This window comes from Schistocerca nitens, chromosome 5 (assembly GCF_023898315.1).
Source record: "Schistocerca nitens isolate TAMUIC-IGC-003100 chromosome 5, iqSchNite1.1, whole genome shotgun sequence".
In the NCBI taxonomy this organism is placed as follows: Eukaryota; Metazoa; Arthropoda; class Insecta; order Orthoptera; family Acrididae; genus Schistocerca; species Schistocerca nitens.
Genome location: NC_064618.1, coordinates 204,738,800 through 204,761,609, shown reverse-complemented (window position 1 = coordinate 204,761,609; position 22,810 = coordinate 204,738,800). Strand labels below are relative to the sequence as shown.

General features: G+C 42.4%; 1 protein-coding gene and 1 pseudogene across 1 annotated transcript in view; both read left to right on the top strand.

The window, feature by feature from the left end:
- LOC126260858 (sodium-coupled monocarboxylate transporter 1-like) overlaps positions 1 to 15,582 on the top strand; it is a 95,567-nt gene extending 79,985 nt beyond the window's left edge. Inside the window, exons 12-13 of the mRNA XM_049958271.1 lie at positions 1,501 to 1,676; positions 12,369 to 15,582. Of these exons, the coding sequence (XP_049814228.1) occupies positions 1,501 to 1,676; positions 12,369 to 12,633 (441 nt within the window). The 3' untranslated portion in view covers positions 12,634 to 15,582. The remainder of the gene's footprint in view (positions 1 to 1,500; positions 1,677 to 12,368) is intronic.
- Positions 11,723 to 11,840, top strand: LOC126261230 (5S ribosomal RNA; annotated as a pseudogene).
- Positions 15,583 to 22,810: the final 7,228 nt, after the last annotated feature.

The window sequence follows — 22,810 nt, the reverse complement described above, 5'->3', positions numbered from 1 at the left end:
GAAAAAGTAGCTGAAGTAAAAACATGGCGGCGGATCTTGCGAAAGTTGGATAGGTGCTGCGAGAGATTGTGGAGCAAGGGCCTCCAGCATTAGGCTGGTAAGGCACGTAGGACTACGGCGCCACAACGTTCATGTGAGAGCTAATGAAAAGGGCTACCACTTTATCAGGCACATGATACAGAACTAAACCACCCCTGCACCGTGGGAGGGGGAAGGTTTCGTACTTTATCTTGAATTAGAAGCCGTGGCAAACAAACGAACCCAGTGCCGCTAGCATGCGACGGGCCATTGATGGCGGAATAGCAAGTGTGTATCACGTGGGTGATACGTGACTCCAAATAAACATTTATATATTGTGAGCGTTGCAGAAGATCAAGTGCTGGTAAATGGTAATCTAAGAGCCCAGTTCGTAGTTGGGAAAGTAGACGTCGACAGTTGAGGGCAACTGTCCGCCGCGGACCACTTGCGAAATCGGGTCCTAAGCATCGGAGAGTATCAGCTACATGCAAAGGAGCAGCTCAGTCTGCAGGAAGTCCCGCACCTACAGCCAAGGCGCTCGATTTGCGGACGTTAAGGCAGCTACCAGCAGCTTCGCCGTAGGTGGTAACCCATGCCAGTGACTCCCTTCGTGCCGCTACGAAGAACGATCCACTTGACCACAATCGAATCTAACGCACTGCGACTGCGCACAAGTACATCAGTTACATAATAGACGCGTAAAGCTTCTCTTTCAACTTTCTCAGAATTGCCACAGTAGTGTACCACCGTCCATTACACCTCCTACTCACAAATTCCTCATTCTCGCAGGTATTCTAACGCTAACTGTGCATCCGCACCGAAACACATGTAATGGAGGCGACGCGCTCGTTCATATCAATTGTTTTCCTGTCTCCCACAGGTTGATCACAGAAAGACCACTGTCAAACAGTAGCAGCACTTTTTGATTTCACAGATGTGCAAAGATGTTCACTTTTGATCAGACAGTCTACATTTTGTTTCTTTCTGATTTATTTTTCTTTTGTTTCACAAGACGTATTCTTTCATTTGCTTCTCCACTTGAATATACACTGAGGTGACAAAAGTCGTGGGATACCTCCTAATATCGTGTCGGATCTCCACCGAGCGAGGTGGCGCAGTGGTTAGCACACTGGACTCGCATTCGGGAGGACGACGGTTCAATCCCGCGTCCGGCCATCCTGATTTAGGTTTTCCGTGATTTCCCTAAATCATTCCAGGCTAATGCCGGGATGGTTCCTCTGAAAGGGCACGGCCGACTTCCTTCCCTAATCCGAGGAGACCGATGACCACGCTGTTTAGTCTCCTTCCCCAAAACAACCAACCAACCAACCTGTCGGACATGTCCGAGAGTCACACAACACCCAGTTACATTAAAGGAAAACGACAAGCTTGGAGATAGCCCTACCGTCCTCACTGAGTGGAGTGCAGAGTACCTTTCGACGTGGTTTCGCGTTCAGCAGTGACGGCCGTGTCTGCCCGCAGGGAGCCATCGCGGGCAGCCTCTGCGGCATGACCGCCGTGGCGATCCTCATAACCGGCGCGCAACACGCCACAGCCACCGGAAGAGTCAGGTACCCGCCGCTGCCGACGTCCGTGGAGGGGTGTCCCGGTAGCGTCACAGCCAGCGTGCACACCGCCGCAGCAGCCACCGCGACCATGTGAGTTACCCAAGTTGCGACCGCTTGAAGCTGTTAATACTGTCATTTTGCGTACTTTAGTAACGTGCTGTGGCTGTGAATGTTGCCGCAGAGAATATGCTAGCGCACCACTTCTACTAAAAACTGCATGACAGGACTCGCAAAATGCTAGGTTGCTACTCATTTTTGGATGGAGTCTCCAAATATAACTATTATCGCTGTTTTTGTAATGATAAGATATATGAAATACAAGCTTAGTATGTCTTCTTTTTAATTATTTCATTTATGGCTGTAATTTTCAATGTTCAAACTGTGCTACATATTTTTCAGAATAAAATTTCAGTCATGAACTGCAAAAATATTTTTATTGTACATTACTTTTTTTGACAATTCAATTTGTTATATTCGGAAGCTTTGTATTGGTTTAAGACGTATTAACATGGACTTTGGTACCTGCGCTGTAGTAATGAAGGGTGGAAGAAAGTAATGTGTGTAAATTTCGTATCAGTCACGGCTATCATGCGTGCAATGTCGATCGTTTCGGTATGATGTAAATCTTTGCGAAGAAGGCCCTCACCTTTCAGTGTGCAACAGTTAAGTCCCTGAACCACGGTTCGGCTAGACTGAGAAGTAGTGCACATCATATAAGTACCCAGTACAGGTGAAATCTGATTGGAAACAATTAAGACTCAGAATAAATTTGATTTCTTTATATACCCTGGCTGTTCGGACAGTAAGTTGCGATCCGTGGCGAGATGAAAACCACATCGAAAATCAAAAATCTTTTATTCGCAACAGTTAGCCACGCCTTCCAGCTACCTCTCTAAATACACTCCTGGAAATGGAAAAAAGAACACATTGACACCGGTGTGTCAGACCCACCATACTTGCTCCGGACACTGCGGGAGGGCTGTACAAGGAATGATCACACGCACGGCACAGCGGACACACCAGGAACCGCAGTGTTGGCCGTCGAATGGCGCTAGCTGCGCAGCATTTGTGCACCGCCTCCGTCAGTGTCAGCCAGTTTGCCGTGGCATACGGAGCTCCATCGCAGTCTTTAACACTGGTAGCATGCCGCGACAGCGTGGACGTGAACCGTATGTGCAGTTGACGGACTTTGAGCGAGGGCGTATAGTGGGCATGCGGGAGGCCGGGTGGACGTACCGCCGAATTGCTCAACACGTGGGGCGTGAGGTCTCCACAGTACATCGATGTTGTCACCAGTGGTCGGCGGAAGGTGCACGTGCCCGTCGACCTGGGACCGGACCGCAGCGACGCACGGATGCACGCCAAGACCGTAGGATCCTACGCAGTGCCGTAGGGGACCGCACCGCCACTTCCCAGCAAATTAGGGACACTGTTTCTCCTGGGGTATCGGCGAGGACCATTCGCAACCGTCTCCATGAAGCTGGGCTACGGTCCCGCACACCGTTAGGCCGTCTTCCGCTCACGCCCCAACATCGTGCAGCCCGCCTCCAGTGGTGTCGCGACAGGCGTGAATGGAGGGACGAATGGAGACGTGTCGTCTTCAGCGATGAGAGTCGCTTCTGCCTTGGTGCCAATGATGGTCGTATGCGTGTTTGGCGCCGTGCAGGTGAGCGCCACAATCAGGACTGCATACGACCGAGGCACACAGGGCCAACACCCGGCATCATGGTGTGGGGAGCGATCTCCTACACTGGCCGTACACCACTGGTGATCGTCGAGGGGACACTGAATAGTGCACGGTACATCCTAACCGTCATCGAACCCATCGTTCTACCATTCCTAGACCGGCAAGGGAACTTGCTGTTCCAACAGGACAATGCACGTCCGCATGTATCCCGTGCCACCCAACGTGCTCTAGAAGGTGTAAGTCAACTACCCTGGCCAGCAAGATCTCCGGATCTGTCCCCCATTGAGCATGTTTGGGACTGAATGAAGCGTCGTCTCACGCGGTCTGCACGTCCAGCACGAACGCTGGTCCAACTGAGGCGCCAGGTGGAAATGGCATGGCAAGCCGTTCCACAGGACTACATCCAGCATCTCTACGATCGTCTCCATGGGAGAATAGCAGCCTGCATTGCTGCGAAAGGTGGATATACACTGTACTAGTGCCGACATAGTGCATGCTCTGTTGCCTGTGTCTATGTGCCTGTGGTTCTGTCAGTGTGATCATGTGATGTATCTGACCCCAGGAATGTGTCAATAAAGTTTCCCCTTCCTGGGACAATGAATTCACGGTGTTCTTATTTCAATTTCCAGGAGTGTAGTCACCGGTCCGACTCAGGCATTTGTCGTGGCGTCGTACAATCTTTCCAGTATCTTCGTCACAGCAGCCGCTTGTGCTTTCCTCCAATTCTCTAAACTGGTCTGTCTTTCGTTGTTTGTGCCAAAATGTTGCCTTCGTAGCCAGCGGTAGCTGTGACCAGAGACGAACAACGGAGGCAGCCGATTAAGGGTTGTACTGTGGGTGATCAAACACTTCCCATCGAAAAGGTTGCAGGAGCGTCTTCATTGCCTCTGCGGAATGCAGTTGAAAATTGTCTTGAAGAAAGAAACGCTTGACATTTATGTTATGTAGACTGCTTAGCTTCAGGTGAAATCTCTCTCTGGATCCACATACTTGGCGGGAGACACTTTTGTTTGACATTTCTACGCGATCACTTTGCGCTATGAACTGAAAAGAGCGCCGTATAGCGATCGACAGGCACACTAAAGACACTGCCCAACTTATCTATGCAAAGCTACATCGAATTTTCACATTGATTTCCATTTCGCGCCTAATCGGACCTTACTTTACGAATACGCCTCGTATACGGGCTACAACAACAGGGTGCGGAACTGCTTGGCGGAAACTAACATTTGAAAACTTGTTTTGATTAAGACACGATTTATTATAATGATCAATAACTCCCATGAAACAAAAGAACTAATATTAGTAAACGGCACAGTGCTGTAGTCGCTTATTGCATGATAGCCATACCTGAATAAAATTTCGTTAAGGGAGGCCAGCGTGAATAGATTTAGAGGGTACATGTAAGGAGGAGAATTGCCCTGGGTTAACGTCAGAAAATACCCTCGCAACATAGTACCAAGACAAGGAATAGTCCCTTCTCCACCACCACTGAACCATACCCGAGCAAGACGTTATAGTAGAGAGTGACTTAAGTCGGTGACAAAGCTATCCCACGAAAACTACCAAATTTCATAATTACCGTTATATTTGACAACCACTGAGCAATTTCGGGTCCATTCTGTGCAAAATCATTTGTTTCGCCCATTAAGAAAATCTATGTTCTCGAAATCTTTGCTTTGTGCAGAGATGACGGTCCGGTCACGCAAAGATTCCTACACCAGTAACATAGAAACAGCATCAAACCTCGTGATTGAATTCATGTAAACCACTTCGAAGCTAAGGGGATAACTATGAGTAAGCAGTTCCACACTATACCCAGCTTCTACAAGAAGCTCATCACCCGAAGTCACCAGTCTAATGACTCCAAGAAATCAATCTATGTTAGTATCACTATGCACGCTAATTGAGGAAAGCACTGCTTTTAAATAAATGCGAAGTGGAACTCAAGCAAAGAAACGCCAGTGCTGATGGTACGTCGTCGGTATTGATGTGAACAGTGGGAGAACTCATTTCGCACAACACATTCGAGAATTAATGGAAGAACTCCACTTTTCGAAACAACAGTCCTGAAAATTTAGTGACGTTATTGAAACGGTTTCCGAAAAAAAAAAAAAAAGATAACGTATGAATGTATTTAGGGAATATTCATCCTTACCACATCGGCGACTGGCCAAGACTGAGACTACACATGCCCCATTCAAAGAGATAGTGTTGCTGATAACATGCCAGGACAGAACCCCGTACAATAATTATTTTATAATAAAGATTGAGGACTGTGGCTAATTCACACTAAACGGCAAATTTCTGGAGAAGTTGCATATTATTGGACAAGTACAGAAATGATAGTTATTTCAGCATGCTACGCTGTCACTCCTTTATTCACAGTACTTTTACATCGCCGAAGAAATTCACGAGTTGTTTTTTAGAACTTTTCTCTTCGACCCCTGCAAAGTGATAAGTCGCTGTCTTTTGGATAAGGAGGTTGCGTTCAGAGATTTCTTCCAACACGTGGAAAAAACAGTACTATGGCTCCCAATAGTATGAGGAATGGCGATGAGAATCACTAACTTTTTTTTGAAACTGGCTGATTCTCCAGACAATTACCAGAGTCTATTATGTAGCATTCACTACCACTCGCTTCAGTAGGGGCGCACGTCTCAGAATGTTATCACTGGTAATTCATTACATCTCTTGTTATTAGAAAAAACACTGCATACTTAATTGGCAAAAGCGGTTTCAACGTATGTGGCTTTTTCAATATCCAGTCAACCAGTCCTGGTCTAAAGTTGTGTTATTTTCGTGAGGTTCCTATCAGTAAAGTGGTAATTCGAAACAGGGTTGGTAATTGAATTATTTTATGTAAGTAATTAACTGAAAAAAGCTGTATCATTTGAAAAATGTGTTCGCCGTCCCCGTCCGCCATTAACCTGGCGAAAACACTCTTTCTACGTCTTTCTAGAACTTTCTGGGAAAAGTCTATCCGTCGGGCATGACTTCTGTGCCGATGACGTATTTCCGTTCGAAGAGGGCGTTAAACATCATTGTACTGACAGTATAATCGTTGCATCACCCGTGGTATTCACTTTGGTTTAGTTGTGCTTTCTCATTCGCTCGTTTGTCTTTCTATCTTTCATTCCTAAGCGAAGTTCTTGTTGCCCCAAGAAAAGATGCACGACAAAAAATTCGAATTAAACTTCTTCATTTACATGAAATTTGTATGCCACACTTGTTCATTTGCACTTCATCCTGCTCCCAAGTGAAGAAATTCTGTACACTTGAGGTGTTCACGATTTGCTGCCTTGGAGCATTGCACAAAATGATCTGGTCCAAGATAGCCCTATACGCTTTGCAGATGCTTTTCGGTATTGCACATGGAAAGGAACATATTCCTTAGAACACCGTCCAGAGACTGTCGTCTCTCGTATCGGTCGATGCACAGAAGGTACGCCCATAGCAGTCAAATTAGTTTATATTTGGGTAACATATATATCAATATACGTTTCTAAAGGGTACTTTGACTTCAGTGAATACTATCAAGATCTTGACCATTGTGAAACAATATCTTTATTATTGTCTGAGTGGCTCTGTTAGTGATTCAATAATGAACAGACTAGTTTTTTCGCATTGTAAAATAGTCTGTTGAGAGTTTGTAGCTGCTTGTGCTTCGCAATCGTACTAATTTACTATCGTTATCACTACCACAATTCATTTAATGGACACCTGTCTAAGGGTTCCCCATGGGCCAGAACAGTTGGTCATTGATCGAAAAATATGTTGTGGGAAAACGACATTTCATACGGCGTCGAAATCATCGGCATTATCAGTAATCGCTAAGAACCCCAGCATACCGTTTCGATAAGCTCTTATACTGTCATCCCTGTTGCGGATTTTAAGGCTCAAATGGCTCTGAGCACTATGGGACTTAACATCTATGGTCATTAGTCCCCTAGAACTTAGAACTACTTAAACCTAACTAACCTAAGGACAGCACACAACACCCTGTCATCACGAGGCAGAGAAGGATTTTAAGTCTACAAGATTTATCAGATCTGTAGAAGCTGCCAATAGAAGTCACTAATGGCAGCAAGGAAACCAGGAGATTTAGTACCAAATATTTGTATTAGATTTGGTGATGTGAAATGTTGCGTACTTATTACTTTGGAGCAATTACTTCATGTAGGCTACATGTAAATCCCACGAACACTAGTGTACTGTGTATCTGCATGATATATTGTGAAAAATCGTTTCCATATTATCTGACAGACGCAGAGAAAAAACGATACAAGTTTAGAAGGAAAGATAGCGAGGAATAAGGTAGATTATAAAATTTATTTCAACTTGCAGCCGAGATGTAAAGCAGTATAGCTGTTAATACGATGAGACTACGAATAAATTTGCTTCTGAATCCAAAAATGATCGTCAGTTTCTTTTTATTGTGTCTACTGTAACACAATAACAAGAAATTAAAGATAATTTTTTCCAGTCAGCGATTAATCTGTTGATAATCTCAGCTAGATTATAAGAATTTATTTGAGAACTGGTAGGTGTACAAAATGGAATTAATCAACAAGTTGAGCATTTTGGAAAGTGAAGATTCTTTTTAAAAATTATGTTGAGTACCTCATCTGACACTATTGTTACAGATTATTTCTTGTCTGCCTTACCAGGAAAAGTGAGCAACCCTTGCAGTTCAACGAACAAGACTAACCTGAAAAAGTTCCACGATCGAAACCGGTCATAACGCAGTAAATGTGTCATAATACAGTTCCATGATTTCAATTTGTCATTAAGATGAGGATTACTCGGATACGGGCAACTCAAAAACTGTGTCACATACGAGGAGGCGTCATAAAGTGAATAGGCAACGCCAGAATGGCTCACATCGTTTTAAATTTCGCGTCTACGCGTATCTACAAGGTGGCAGCACATGCCGCGTGGAAGGTATCCGATATACAGCTTTCCGCAGCCAGAGGTTAATCATCTGGAGTCAGACTAAGATAGCACGTGTGCTACGAGTGTGTATCCTAATAGAACAACGCAATTTTTTTCATCCGGGGACTGTCCACAATGTATGTCCAAAGCGAAATTTGTCCCGTACATGGCCAGAAGTGTATTTCATGAAAATCTGTGTTCTGTTGGATACAGAAACTTAGCGAAGGGCAAGGACGGTCACAAAGAAGGAGTGACCTGGCAGTCCTATTTATCCAGTGATGGTACATTGTTTCCACATACAGGGGTATTTTACATCCCCCAGTACACTTCGGTCTTGTGGGTTGCTGCTGTTAGACGAACCAAACGCACCTTTTATATACCGAGAGGCCACCCATTGGATGCATAGGCAGCCGAAATAATTGTATGCTGCAGGATCCTACGCCTAGTCCACTTTACAAGGGGTGTACGTTAAACAAGAAAAGAAATTTCAGGCTCTGTCAGACTTCGCGACATATTTATTGACACAGCCTCGTGAAAAGAAAGTGAGAGAAAAGAAAATCTCAACGTCGCTATTATAGTTATAGAGAGTTTGAAAAATAAAAGAATAATGAGGAAGAGGGAAACAGAAAATAGATATTCAAAATGATATTCACTGGCCTGTTTTTAGCATCTAAGGCAGACTTGTTTGTATGCCATCCATGTTACATTTTGCATTGAATGACAATATCAATGAAATTCCCCAACAGCGGGGTAACTCAGATGTTATTTTATTTTGACTACAAATTTTGGCATTCCACTATGCCATCTTCAGGCACCTATGCATCTCCCGAATTAAACAATATTGTCATACAGTGCCATATATCCGTAGATGTCATGAATTCAAATAGTTTCGCAAGTGCTTCGTTCGAAGACTTGATAGAGCAGCTATCAAACCTTCGAATGAAGCACTTGTGAAACGGTTTGAATTCACGACATCCAGAAATATATGGCACTGTATGACAGTATCGTTTATTTTGGGAGATGCTAATGGGGCCTGAAGATGTCGTGGAGGAATACCGAAACTTGTAGTCAAAATAAAATAAAATATCTCAGTTACACGACTGCTGGTGAATTTCGTTGATATTGTCAATTACTCGACCAGCTGGTGTCCACTGTCGATGATGATCAACAGAGATTTTTCATTGATGTACGAGAGACGTGCAATAAGTAATGCAACACATTTTTTTCTGAGAGTAGATTAGTTTTATTCATTATTCCAGTACATCATACTATTCCCCACTCTTTTGGCTGCAAAACCTTATTTTGAAATATAATCCCAGTAAAATGGAAATGAGCGTTTGGCGTCATTGGCCGGGAGGCCCCTTGCGGGGCAGATCCGGCTGCCTTGGTGCAGGTCTTATTACATTCGACGCCACATTGGGCGACCTGCGAGCCGGATGGGGATGAAATGATGAAGACAACACAACACCCAGTCCCTGAGCAGAGAAAATCTCAGACCCAGTCGGGAATCGAACCCGGGCTCTTAGGACGGCAATCTGTCATGCTCTTTTTTTAATCTCATTTTGTTCACTTTTGTTCGTTGCATCTGCTCGGGGCGGACGTCGTAAGACATCCATTTAAGTTCATTGTTGATTGATTAACGGTTTTTTTTTTTATTACAGTGGGTAGCTAGGACCAGGACCGATCATGCTAACATGCCAGCATTTTTTTGTTCGATATTGTTCGTTGAATTTTTTCGGAGTGGACGTCCGATTGACCCGTTGAGGTTGTTCGTTGATCCGTTCACTCAGTTTTTTTCAGTACAGAGGGTAGCTAACCCTGTGACCGAACACGCTGAGCTCCCGTGCTAAATGTAGACTGGGTAAGGTTAAGGAAAGCGTTTCTGAAGAAGAGGAATTTGTTAACAACGAGTGTAGGTTAATGTAAATGTAAATGTCGTGTGACTAGGGCCTCTCGTCCGGTAGACACTCAGCTACCGGGGCGGATATAATCCCAGTACAGTGCAATGACCTTAAGCCACCTTAATGGGAGGGCCTGTGAGCCCGCAAGGTACCACTCCACCGTTCGACGTCGGAGCTAACGTCTTGCTGCAGCAATATTCTCTCCATCATCTACGTACTGCTTTCGGCGGAGTGCATGCTTCATTTGGCCATACAGTAGACGGAAGTCTTAAGTTGGATACCAAAGAACAGTCCGATGAAGTTTAGTGGGCTCCTCTCAGGTGCGCAGAATGGGTGAGACCTTCCGTTGTGTTTGCATTTTCGTGGTGACGAAGATGCTGAAGCTCTTTGTTCAGTTTGCTGAGGACAGCGCTATACATTTCAGAGAAGATCGTTGCACCATGAATGAGGAAATAAGACAGAATAACTCTTCAGTGTCCCAAAAGAACGTCACTATGACTTTACGGGCTGTGGGTGCGGCTTTGAACGTTTTCTTCGGAAGAGAGGTGGTTTGCACCACTCTATGGACTGCCATTTTGTTTCCGTTTCGATGGGATGAACTCATGTTTCGTCGCCTGCAACGAAGTTCGACAAAAATTGTCAGAATCAGCCTCGTAACGAGCAAGCAATTTCGCACAGGTGGTCCTTCATTGATCTTTATTGTCATTCTTTAGGCGACGGGGAACCTAGCGGGCACACACCCAGTATCGCAGCTCGTGGACGAGTGTGTCAACCCTACCAACAGAGACGTCCAGTTGAACAAACACAAAATTGCACATGGTGAATAAAAAGCTTACACATTGACTGTTAAAACACTTTGATTAAAAGGTTAAGACGACCGTTCTTGCATCAGTGGAGATGGATTTTCAGTTATAGGCTTCTTTATTTTTTTAAACATTCATTGCGCGGCAAAGAAAACATACGCTTTTAGCGTCATATTGATTTAATCTTGAAAATGAACGATGGGACTTGGCTCTTAGCATTTACTTTTCCGCGCAATGACTGTTTAAAATATAAAGAAATATATCACCAGAAGGTGCATCTCCACTGATGCGAAACTGGTTGTGACTTTTTAATGAAAGAATTTTAATAGTCAGTGTGGCAGATTTTATTCACCACGTGCAGCTCAGAAGCGAGTAGTTTCACTGCGATCCATTGACGCCTTGAATGAGTGTCAACACGTTCCAACATTGCAAGAGTCAGATCTGTGTGCGAATGGACGGCGCGCGGGATATCGGACAGGTTTGCGCGACATAGCTACGATGATGACAGACGTCTCTGCCGTCTCACCGTGCTTTTCTTCACTGCTGGTCTCGTTAGACATTCAGCTAGCACCTTTTGAATATCTGCGATGCTCTGGTTTTCCGCCAAAAGGAACTCATGCACAGCTCTCTGCTTGGAGCGGACCTCCGTTACGGACGCCATTTGAAGGCTACATACAGCCATGCATCTGTCGGAACCGCATGACACTGTAGGGGCTGAAGCGGGAATATATCGCAATGTCCCGCACCTAACAACTCACTGTTTTCAACAGAAATTGGTATAGAAAATGTATTGCATTATGTACTGAACAAGGCAACGGCCTTCCCGCAGTGGCTACACCGGTTCCCGTCAGATCACCGAAGTTAAGCGCTCTCGGGCGTGGTCGGCACTTGGATGGGTGACCATCCAGGCCGCCATGCGCTGTTGCCTATTTTCGGGGTGCACTCAGCCTCGCCAATTGAGGAGCTACTCGACCGAATAGTAGCGGCTTCAGTCAAGAATACCATCATAACGACCGGGAGAGCGGTGTGCTAACCCCACGCCCCTCCTATCCGCATCCTCCACGGAGGATGACACGGTGGTCGGATGGTCCCGATAGGCCACTCGTGGTCTGACGACGGAGTGCTTTTTTATTTACTGAACGCTCCTCGTACTAAGAATCAGGGCACACCTGCTGACCCGCGTCCGGCCATCCTGATTTAGGTTTTCCGTGATTTCCCTAAATCGCTCCAGGCAAATACCGGGATGGTTCCTGTGAAAGGGCACGGCCAACTTCCTTCCCCGTCCTTTCCTTATCCGATGAGACGGATGATCTCGCTGTTTGGTCTCTTCCCCCAAACAACCCAACCCCAACCCCCTGCTGACATTCGTAACTGCGATTAGCGAACATGTTTAGTGTAGATATAGCTAAAGATATCAGACTGAAAATTGTGGTTAATGGGGTCTCGATGCCCACAGCACGTCAGCGGACGACGTGCCGCTGGTGTTCCGGCTGTCGTACATGTACTACACTGTGGTGGGCGCCCTGATCGTGGTCACCGTCGGCTGGGTCGTGAGCCGCCTGACGGGTCCTCTGAAGCCCGGCGAGATCGACCCCAGGTTGCTGGCGCCCCAGGTGCGGCCCGCCGACCTCAAAAGAGCAGCCCAGCACGACACAGCTGCCGCTGTGGAGCTGCTGCCACGCGGGACACAGCACAAGCCCGACACCGACACCAACCCCTAGCTAATGGGTACCAGGGGAAGAACGTCTTCCGCAAACACTACGACAGTGTATCTGTTTGGTGTGTAAGTTCGTAGCGTTTTTCCATACGTTTAATAAACAACAGATACACATAACAAAGATTTAGTCGTGAGTAGTATATTGTCCTCCACTATTTACAACCGTTTTCCAACTATGGGGTCACTTTTAGATTCCGCGACTGTAGAAATCACGTGGTTTTGAGGCGAAGAACTCGTCGAACCACGTTCGGAGCGCATTTTCACCCACAAAGGAAGTTCCTTGAAGGTTGTTAGAAACAGAGGGGAAAAGATGAAAGTCTGAGTACGTAAGAACGGTTATATAAGGAGAGTGCGGAATGATTTCCCAACCAAAGCCGGGTGTAGAGTGTCTTTTGTCAGCCTATCAGAATGCGGGCGGGCGTTATTGCACTGTTCCTGGCCGTTATTGTAGGATTGCGTCAGTTAGACGTCTCAGCTGTTGACAATAAATCTTCGTTGATCCACAGAAGTTCATAAAATAAAATAAATTTCTACACTACATATGGCTGATGGTAAATTATTGCATCAATAAAGGTCAATATGCACAAATGGCCACTCGCTGATTTTTGTGATTTTGGCTTAGAGCCAGCGGTACCTGTACATTCGATCTTTGATCCTTCCCCAGTGCATGCGAAAGTCTCAAGATGATGCAATGATCGTAGTTCATCCTATGTACGAGTTCTCGAGTACACTGACATGAATAATTGCTGAGTAATACGTTTAAATGATCTTCTTTCTGAAAGTGAAATGTCACTAATTTAAAAACGATAATTTTTAAAACGAGTAAATCATTGTCTAGCTGTGCTCTGATCCACTGACATTATCCCCAAACACGGCGCGAACATTTCTGGCTGCCTCTGCTGCTGTCACCCCTCTATTGAACTATTATACGTCGGAAATGATCCGATTTCTTTACTTGGTACTTCTCCTTTCTAGCGTCCTCAGCTTCACTCACTATCTCGAAGTGACAAATTGACAATACGTTAACTTGAACAGAAACAGTGAACTACAATAAGAAAATGACACTCTGTAAGTAAACCCATAGCAACACTAAAGCAAAAACCGCTACGAACTTATGCACCAACGTCATATTTTTGCTTCAGATTGAAGGGTGACAGTGAGCCACTTTAACATTCCTTTGTTTCTCGCACAAAAAGTTCATGAGTGACAGACAACATACTGAAATGGTGATTATGAAACAAATAAAAAGTAAAATCTGAAAAATTTTTCCCATATGTTTTTGAATACAACACATTACTTATCAGACACGATTATTACATAAGTCTTAGGGTTCTACATTTAAAGATTCCCATTCACGTTGATAGGAAACACAATACGTCCAACAAGTACGCGAAATGGGTATCCCACATTTAAAATAATGCTTAAGTTCAGTATTAAGGCCAAATCCAATCAATCAAATAATAAAAAGGCTACCATGATTCGACAAGAAAACATATTGGTATCTGACCTTGCGATCTATCTGGAAATCTGAATCTATCTAAATCTGAATCTATCTAAATCTGAATCTATCTTAATCTGAATCTGATTAAGTGGCCTCTGTGCGACTGATAAGGGAACAAATTTCATTGTTGATTTAAAATAACACATCTCAAGCAAGGACAGCTGTTCTCTCATCAATTAGGAGCGGTGAGATGCATGTAGGCGAAAAGGCTGAGGAGCCCTACTCTAAGAACTCGATGTTTACTAAACACTGTATTGTCTCCTCGAAGTTTGCAATCATTTAACAAGCAAGATTAACCTTAGCACAACAGTTCCTTACCGTGTTTAATTTCTTAATCAATTCTATGGACATTGTTGTATCACCAATGGACCGAGCTAGAGGAGATCGGACATGGTTGATCTTGCAAACACATTAAAAATTCAAGCACTCAGTACGGCATTGGAGGGAAAATACCAATAATTCCTACGAACTGAATTCAGTTGTCCTCAAACCTGGTATGCGACCATTCATTTTCCTCAAGAAAATCTGTAGATCACAATCAGGAAGTGCTAACAGGGCTGGATAGCAAAGACAGCGAAAAAACCAAAGCACCTTTCAAAACAAATTAAAAACGACAAAAAAATCTATACACACAGAACTTAGCCATATAACTCCAATAGTAACTGAATTTAGTTACTGAACTTATTACCTAAACTGTGCAACGAAAACGACTAACTGGGTTCCCTATAAAAATGTGTTATCTTAAGTGCACCCCGAAACAGCACGTGTTACTCATCACGTCATGAGATCCTAGCTTGCTGTTATGAACTTTTTTCTGAATAAACCCAGACTTTGTGCTCTGATGCATCCTTCCAGAGTGGCGGTGGCCGCCACCAAATGTCACAAGAAACAACACTGCGGCACCAAACATTTCGTCCAATCAGATGTAAGTTACAAATGCCAGTGCCCGTTTCATCTTCACACTAGTTTACTGAACAAAACCTCAGAGGTTGGTGGATAGCTCCAAAGTCCACACCTTGATCAAAATAATCAAGCATGGCATGGTTAGACCACAAGGAAATACCGGAAAAGCAATCTTCTAGACTAGATGAACCGAGTTAATAATGACAGATGATGCTTTCATAAAAGGTGCATGAGACAGAATCCTTTCAACATCACCACTGAAGAAAATACCTGCCGGAACATCTGTGCTCTCAGAATTCATCCTACCCGATCTGTGGGTATCCTTTGACATATTTAACTGAATCGTCTTGTCGAGTGAAGAGACCATCGATTTCTTGCAGTTCTCCCCTACTCCACGACTAAAAATGGTAGAAGATATTCATGCTTTCTTTCAGAGACATATACCAAAAAATCAGTTTATTGGATATTAACAGCATTCAAAAACGATGTTTGCTACAAGACTCTATCTGCGGAAATAAATATCACAAAATGGTACTGACCAAAATTAAGACACTGTACAATAAATTCACAATACATGCACCTGACAGATGTGAATAAAAAAATTTGAAGATACGTGTTTAAAAATATTTATATAGATCCCTTATCTTTCACAGTTTGCTCACCCTCTCCTCGAACTTCCATGTGTGTCCATCAAGAAATTATTAGCTACCTGCAGAAAATATTGATCCATTTGCCAAGAATTACTAGACAAAACAATAGAAAACCAAATATATCGGCAGCCTGATAAACAGTATACGATCTTTTCAACAGGCAGTTTCTACAGAACAATAATGTGGACTGTGACTGTTTCTGCAGGACGAAATTCGCGTACGTCCGATACACGAAGAAGACAGAGAACGAGCCTTTGTTTAGCTTTGAAGTGGGACACGACGGCGTATGAAGAGCTGTGGGCAAGGTTATCTTGGTGTCGTCTGACTGTGCTTCGCTTGTATCCTGCCAGCGTGTAGCACGAAGGTGGTGTGATTCTAGACTGTCGAATAACGCGTAGATTACAGAAAAGCTGGATTTGAGTATACAGGGAGGTGAAGAGCAGTATGAAAAGCTTGTAAGGGTATTGCAAGGTAGGTTGTGCAAGAAATGATACTGATAAGATAAAATTTCGATACGTTCCGCAGTTTACGAGTTATTTAAGATTGAATTAGCCCATCAGCCGGTGGCGCGGGTAATTTCCAGCGGCCCGTCAGAGACAGTGTCGCCAAATGTGTTCTAGCGCGGGGGGTTATCCTAAAACTGAACAAGAGAGCGATACAAAAATTAGACACGTTGCGGTAGAAGTAAGTATCGACATCGATCCCAAGGCCGAGCAGTGAGCTATTATCTACACTCTAAGAAGAAACGACACTAATTACACCTAGCAGAGCGCTTTAATTTGCGCGCGCGCAGTGACCTGATTAGCTAACATCAGTGCCAACGAACTCGTAAATGACGCAGTGGACCGAATTTTTTCTTCAGACTTATTTATCAGCATAGACTGTTTCAGAACACCCTTTGTATGCAACACAGAAAAGTTTCACGCCATTTGTCCTATACCCTGCAAAGACACAGAAAAACCGCTTAGAAGTGACAATGAGGTGATCATTAGAAGAAACAGAAATACGCGTTACGTTTTCCATTGAAAAACTTATACCAATGAAAGATTTTACTTAACCTATAAAACATCTCACAATTTTTGAATAATATATGCTAAGATTATAAACAAGGTGTATTTTGAAGTTAGAGATAAAATACAAGTGACTCGTACTACTAATACTAATTTAAAGGAGAGTCATAAAACCGTCTTGCAGCAATAAATAAGGAACTGTAGTGCATTACATACAGCACACAAATACTACTGCAACACCAGACAACATTTATTAAAATTCATCAGCAGAATCAGAGAATTCATCCTTATACGATACGATAAATAAATGTAAGGCACTTTTTGGTAATGAGCTCATTAAATGCTAAGTGAGTCCTAAAATATTGCTGCAAAAGCAGAAAAAATACTGATAAAACAATAAAATATAATTTTTATTTATATTTATGAGTCGCTTCTAAAAGTTTTTAGTTCAATTATTTAATAATTTCACTTTGGTCAAACATAAACTTGATCAAGGAATACTACGACTAGAAAATATGAGAGTGACAATAAAGAGGTATCATATCAATCAGCTTGCAAGCACATTTATAATGACTAAAAAACCTTGTAAAATATTCCAAGCTACGAGTAATTGCATTTACTACTGATGCAATAGAGAGCTGATGGTACAACAGACAGTTCGGAATTTGTGTGTTTTCAATATCAGAATTAAAATTAAACTTATGTTGTTGTTGTTGTTGTTGTGGTCTTCAAAGATTGGTTTCATCCAGCTCTCAATGCTATCTATCCTCTGCAAGTCACTTCATCGCCGAGTAACTACTGCAACTTACATCCTTCTGACTCTGTTTAGTGTATTCATCTCTTGGTCTCCTACGATTTTTACCCTCCACTGTCCCTCCAGTACTAAATTGGTGATCCCTCGATGCCACAAAACATGTCCTACCAACCGTTCTCTTCTAGTCAAGTTGTGCCACAAATTCCTCTTCTCCCCAGTTCTATTCAGTATCTCCTAAATATTTACGTGGTCTATCCATCTATTCTTCAGCATTCTTCTGTAGCACCACATTCGGAAAGTTCTATTCTCTTGTCGCCTAAATTATTTATTGGTTCAAATGGCTCTGAGCACTATGGGACTCGACTGCTGTGGTCATAAGTCCCCTAGAACTTAGAAGTACTTAAACCTAACTAACCTAAAGACATCAGACACATCCATGCCCGAGGCAGGATTCGAACCTGCGACCGTAGCGGTCGTGCGGTTCCAGACTGTAGCGCCTTTAACCGCTCGGCCACTCCGGCCAGCAATTATTTATTGTCCATGTTTCACTTCAATATATAGCTACATTCCATAAACATACTTTCAGAAAAGACTTTCTGACACTTAAATCTATGCTCGATGCTAACAAATTGTTCTTCTTCAGAAACGTTTTCCTTGCTATAGCCAGTCTACATTTAATATCCTCTCTACTTCGACCATCATCAGTTAGTTTGCTCCCCAAATAGCAAAACTCATCTACTACTCTGAGTGTCTTATTTCCTAATCTAATTCCCTCAGCATCACCTGACTTAATTCAACTAGATTCGATTATCCATGTTTTGCTTTTTTTATGTTCATCTTATACCCTCCTTTCAAGGCACTATCCATTCCATTCAGCTGCTGTTCCAGGTCCTTCGCTGTGTCTGACAAAATTAAATTGTCATCGGCACACCTAGAGGTTTTTATTACTTCTCCATGGATTTTTCTTTACTACTCCAAGTTTTTCTTTTGTTTCCTTTACTCCTTGCACAATACACAGATTGAATAATATCGGGGATAGTCTACAGCCCTGTCTCACTCCCTGCTTTCCATTCATCCACTTCGACTTTTATACCTGCCATCTGGTTTCTGTAAAAATTGTATATACAATTTCGCTCCCTTTATTTGACCCTTGCTACTTTTAGAATTTCAATTACAATCAACATTGTCAAAAGCTTTATCTAAGTCTGTAAATAGTAGAAATATAGGTTTGCCTTTCCTACATCTGTCTTCTGAGATATGTCGTAGGGTCAGTATTGCCTCACGTGTTCAAACATTTCTACAGAAATCAAACTGATCTTCCCCAATCTTAGCTTCTACCGGTATTTCCATTCGTTTGTAAGGAATTCGTGTTAGCATTTTGCAGCCGTGACTTATTAAACTGATAGTTCGGTGATGTTTTACACTTGTGAACACCTGATTTCTTTGTGATGACAACTATTATATTCTTGAAGTCTGAGGGTATTTCGCCTGTCTCATACATCTTGCTCACCAGATGGTAGATTTTGTCAAGGTTTGCTCTCCCAAGGCTATCATTAGTTCTAATGGAATGTTGTCTACACGGGAGGCCTTGTTTCGACTTAGCTCTTTCAGTTCTCTATCAAATTCTTCACGCACCCATTCCATCTTGTTCTACATACTCTTCCATTTCGATAATACTACCGTGAAGTACATCACCATTTTATAGACCTTCTATACACTCCTTCCACCTTTCTGCTTGATCTTCTTTGCATAGAACTGGTTTTCCATCTAAGCCCTTGATATTAATAAAAGCGGTTCTCTTTTCTCCTGAGGTCTCTTTAATTTTCATGTAGGCTGTATCTATGTTACCCCTAGTGATATATGCCTCTATACCCTTACATTTTCCCTCTAGCCATCGCTCCTTAACCATTTTGCATTTCCTATCGATCTCATTTTTGAGACGTTTGTATTCTTTTTTGGCTACTTAATTTACGGCATTTTTGTATTTTCCCCTTTCATTACTTACATTCAATACCTCTTCTGTTACGCAATGATTTCTACTAGCCACCGTTGATGATGATGTTTGGTTTGTGGGGGGCTCAACTGTGCGGTTATCGGCGCCTGTACAAATTCCCAACCTTTGATCAGTCCAATCCCGCCACTTTCATGGATGATGAAATGATGAGGACAACACAAACACCTAGTCATCTCGAGGCAGGTGAAAATCCCTGACCCCGCTGGGAATCGAACACGGGACCTCGTGCCCTATATCTCAGGTTTTTGAAATGTTTGTGTAGCTCACGCTAGGAACGTAGACATTATCTAAGCGCCTGAGCTCAAATTTTCAAAGTGCACAATACCAACGAGCCGCTAATAAATGCGACGTTAAGGATCCATGTGTGGAACCTAATTTTATTTAAGAGCCATTCAAAACATGAAAGTCTGTTTTGCTGTTATAACAGTAATTGTGTTAGAATTTTTCATTTTTTGTAAAGACTGAGAGGCATTTGAAATTGTAAATAGAATATGGATATAGGAAATCCTTGATTTACCACAAGTAGTTCCGTTTTCAACTCTTTCAAGTTTCCTTTAAACTAACAACCTGTCTTTACAGATACCAAGCAGTTTTCTTTCCCTCGTTACTGGAATTTCAAGGCTACAGTTCGTGTAATTATAGTTGTGAATCTAGTGAAGTGTTGGCTTGAAATATTTGTATTAACAGTTTAGGTTTTTGCGATTTCAACTGGCCACACCACACCTCTAGATAGCTTCACTGGAACAAAATTCCCTCTGAGAATTATGGTGAAAAAGTCAGGCTAGAGGAGTGTATTCCAATTCAAAATATTTATTATTGCACACAATAACCAAATTAATTTGAGATGAAATACATACTTATGAGATAAAGTCACACAGAAGTCAGTGTTAAAGTCACACAGAAGTCAGTGTTAGGTTTTAACTTACGAGGGAGGACGTTTGACGTGATATCTGGAACATGACTAGCTGCGACGCGACGTCGCCAGCTATTGAAATACTCAAGAAAGGACATTGCAACAGACTGTCACGTCCATTACCAGTGGATTACGTCAGCCGTTGACCTAATGGACTGACAGTATTGTTTGAAGGGATAACGCTAGGTACGTCGTGGACAGCTGACAGCGTGGCTGCCAGTGCGCCATGCCTGAAGCTGGAATTGCCACAGTCGCAGCTTGTGAGCTACGGAGTCTTTCCCGTAGTACAATGCATTACGAAGCGCTAATAACGACAGAAAACTAAAACTCGTTCTTCTGTTTACTTGATTTCTCGCATACAAGGAAAATTAAGAAATAAATTTCACTTCTAAGCTATGGGTGGGATTTGTGTAACTGTTTTCTTTCACGAAGAAGATGTAATCAATGGAAGGTACCGAAGACATTCTTTTAAGGTAGAGGACAAAGACACGAAGACGGAGGTCCATCTTTAGTGCATGTAATGGTTCCTTAGTAGAACAAAGTATGATTTGTTGCACTAAGTGAAAGTTTCCACTTCTAATTCTAGAGAAGAATTATATCTTAGTATGAGAACTTCAGAACCTTTAGAAACAGTGAATAGAAAATTTGAATTAAAGTTAAGGGGTACAAGAAAACTGTGAAGAAGTTAAATGACAACGGAAATCTTTCAGATAGTGGCTACTGACCTAAGATAGCAATGATAGTATGTCGCTAGGAATAGAGTGCACTGAATGAAGTTAGTCAACGACAGATCTCGATAAAAGAAGGAAATACGAGAGTATAAAGAATTCAGTGTGAGATACACTTAGAAATAAAAGAAAATTAAGTGCAACTAAAAAGAGATGAAATGAACAGATCTCACATTAAGAAACAAGCAGTGTTAGAAAAAATACACTGTGTACAGGATAATTAAAGTTGCGATAGGAGAAAAGGGTAAGTATCAACCTAATGGGTAGTTACGAAGTCTCTGTTAAGAGTAGCCAAAGGGTAAAAGACACTGGGTTTAAAGTCACCATTAGGACATCCTGGTTGATAATATTCGCAGGTAACAATTATTTGATTGGCTACCAAGAATGATCCTTTAACAATACCATTTCGTTTGCTTTCCAATGGTGTGAAGACATCGAGGTAAGCGGGGTACTGAACTCTGGATTGCGTTTAAAAACAACCGTCTGCTATTGTGAAGAAGTTAGAGATCTCAGATTACCTCGAAGTTAAATACTGTTCTGTGAGGTCAGATCATCAGAACAAAAAGAAAGTAATCGATTTTATAGGAAATCTAGTTTTATCACAGTCAGCAACTATGAAAACTATTATTATTATTATTATTGTTTCTTTTCTCAGACGTTATGTCTGGTCAAACCTTGATCAAGCGTGACTTCCTTTTAACTGTACGGTATATGTTACATTGCATTTAGGAACTTTCGGGTAATTGAACATGTATCAATAATTACAGATTTCTGTAGTTGTATATATAAGTTTGGATGTACTGGTGGATATTGTGTGGTATGACTCCTGTAGTTGATAGTATAATTGGTATAATGTCAACTTTAACCTGATGCCACATGTCCTTGACTTCCTCAGCCAGTTGGATGTATTTTTCAATTTTGTCTCCTGTTTTCTTTTGTATATTTGTTGTATTGGGTACGGATATTTCGATTAGTTGTGTTAATTTCTTCTTTTTATTGCTGAGTATGATGTCAGGTTTGTTATGTGGTGTTGTTTTATCTGTTATAATGTTTCTGTTCCAGTATAATTTGTATTCATCATTCTCCAGTACATTTTGTGGTGCATACTTGTATGTGGGAACGTGTTGTTTTATAAGTTTATGTTGTAAGCCAAGCTGTTGATGTATTATTTTTGCTACATTGTCATGTCTTCTGGGGTACTCTGTATTTGCTAGTATTGTACATCCGCTTGTGATGTGATCTACTGTTTCTATTTGTTGTTTACAAAGTCTGCATTTATCTATTGTGGTATTGGAATCTTTAATAATATGCTTGCTGTAATATCTGGTGTTTATTGTTTGATCCTGTATTGCAATCATGAATCCTTCCGTCTCACTGTATATATTGCCTTTTCTTAGCCATGTGTTGGATGCGTCTTGATCGATGTGTGGCTGTGTTAGATGATACGGGTGCTTGCCATGTAGTGTTTTCTTTTTCCAATTTACTTTCTTCGTATCTGTTGATGTTATGTGATCTAAAGGGTTGTAGAAGTGGTTATGAAATTGCAGTGGTGTAGCCGATGTATTTATATGAGTGATTGCTTTGTGTATTTTGCTAGTTTCGGCTCGTTCTAGAAGGAATTTTCTTAAATTGTCTACCTGTCCATAATGTAGGTTTTTTTATGTCGATAAATCCCCTTCCTCCTTCCTTTCTGCTTAATGTGAATCTT